We start from the raw sequence: 692 nt of genomic DNA, 5'->3' as shown, positions 1-692 counted from the left end.
GTGTTGGGGGGTGCGCGGGCACACACACACACACTCACAGCCACACACATACACACACACACTTCCACATAAACACACACGCTTACACTCTCACTCGCGCGCCTGCGCACACACTCTCTCTCAACCCCTTGCCCCCCCCACACACGCACATGCACACACGCACGCATACGCGCACGCACACGCACACGCACACACACTCATTCTCACATACACAAACGCACCCTCCCCCCTCACCGTATCATATTGATGGGTGTCCCGTCATTCTTGACATACGCAAACTGAATCTCCCCGGCCGCCTCCGCCCGCTGCAGGTGCTCCTCCCGCTGCGTGTACGCGCCGCTGCTGCGCGCATAGCTGGTCGAGGGCGCCGGCGGCGGGGGGGCCGGCTGGACCACGGACAGTGTCAGGTGGGGGCGCGGGGGGTCCGGCTGCTGCTGCTGCTGCTGCTGCTGCTGCTGCTGCTGCTGGTTGGTTGGATGCTGCTGCTGCAGTTCTTGCTGGACGGCTGGATGCTGCGCCTGCTGCTGGTGATGGTGCTGCTGCTGTTGCTGCTGGAAGGCTGGGAGCTGCTGCTGCTGCTGGTAGATGGCTGGGTGCTGCTGCTGCTGGAACGCGGGATGCGGTTGTTGCTGTGAATCTGAATGGCGCTGCTGTTGCTGAATCTGCTGCTGCATCGCAAGGCGCCATGCGGC

The 692-nt window shown here is 63.4% G+C and overlaps 1 protein-coding gene across 1 annotated transcript; it reads right to left on the bottom strand.

The window, feature by feature from the left end:
* Positions 1-230: 230 nt before the first annotated feature.
* On the bottom strand, positions 231-674 carry MNEG_15736 (hypothetical protein; the record flags this gene model as incomplete). The annotated part of the gene is made up of 1 exon (XM_014035794.1): positions 231-674. The coding sequence occupies one exon, from the start codon at positions 672-674 to the stop codon at positions 231-233; it is 444 nt and encodes a 147-aa protein (XP_013891248.1).
* Between the last annotated feature and the right edge of the window lie 18 nt (positions 675-692).

This window comes from Monoraphidium neglectum (genome assembly GCF_000611645.1).
Source record: "Monoraphidium neglectum strain SAG 48.87 unplaced genomic scaffold scaffold05617, whole genome shotgun sequence".
Taxonomy (NCBI): Eukaryota; Viridiplantae; Chlorophyta; class Chlorophyceae; order Sphaeropleales; family Selenastraceae; genus Monoraphidium; species Monoraphidium neglectum.
The sequence above is the reverse complement of the archived record's forward strand: the minus strand, read 5'-3'. Positions and strand labels throughout refer to the sequence as shown.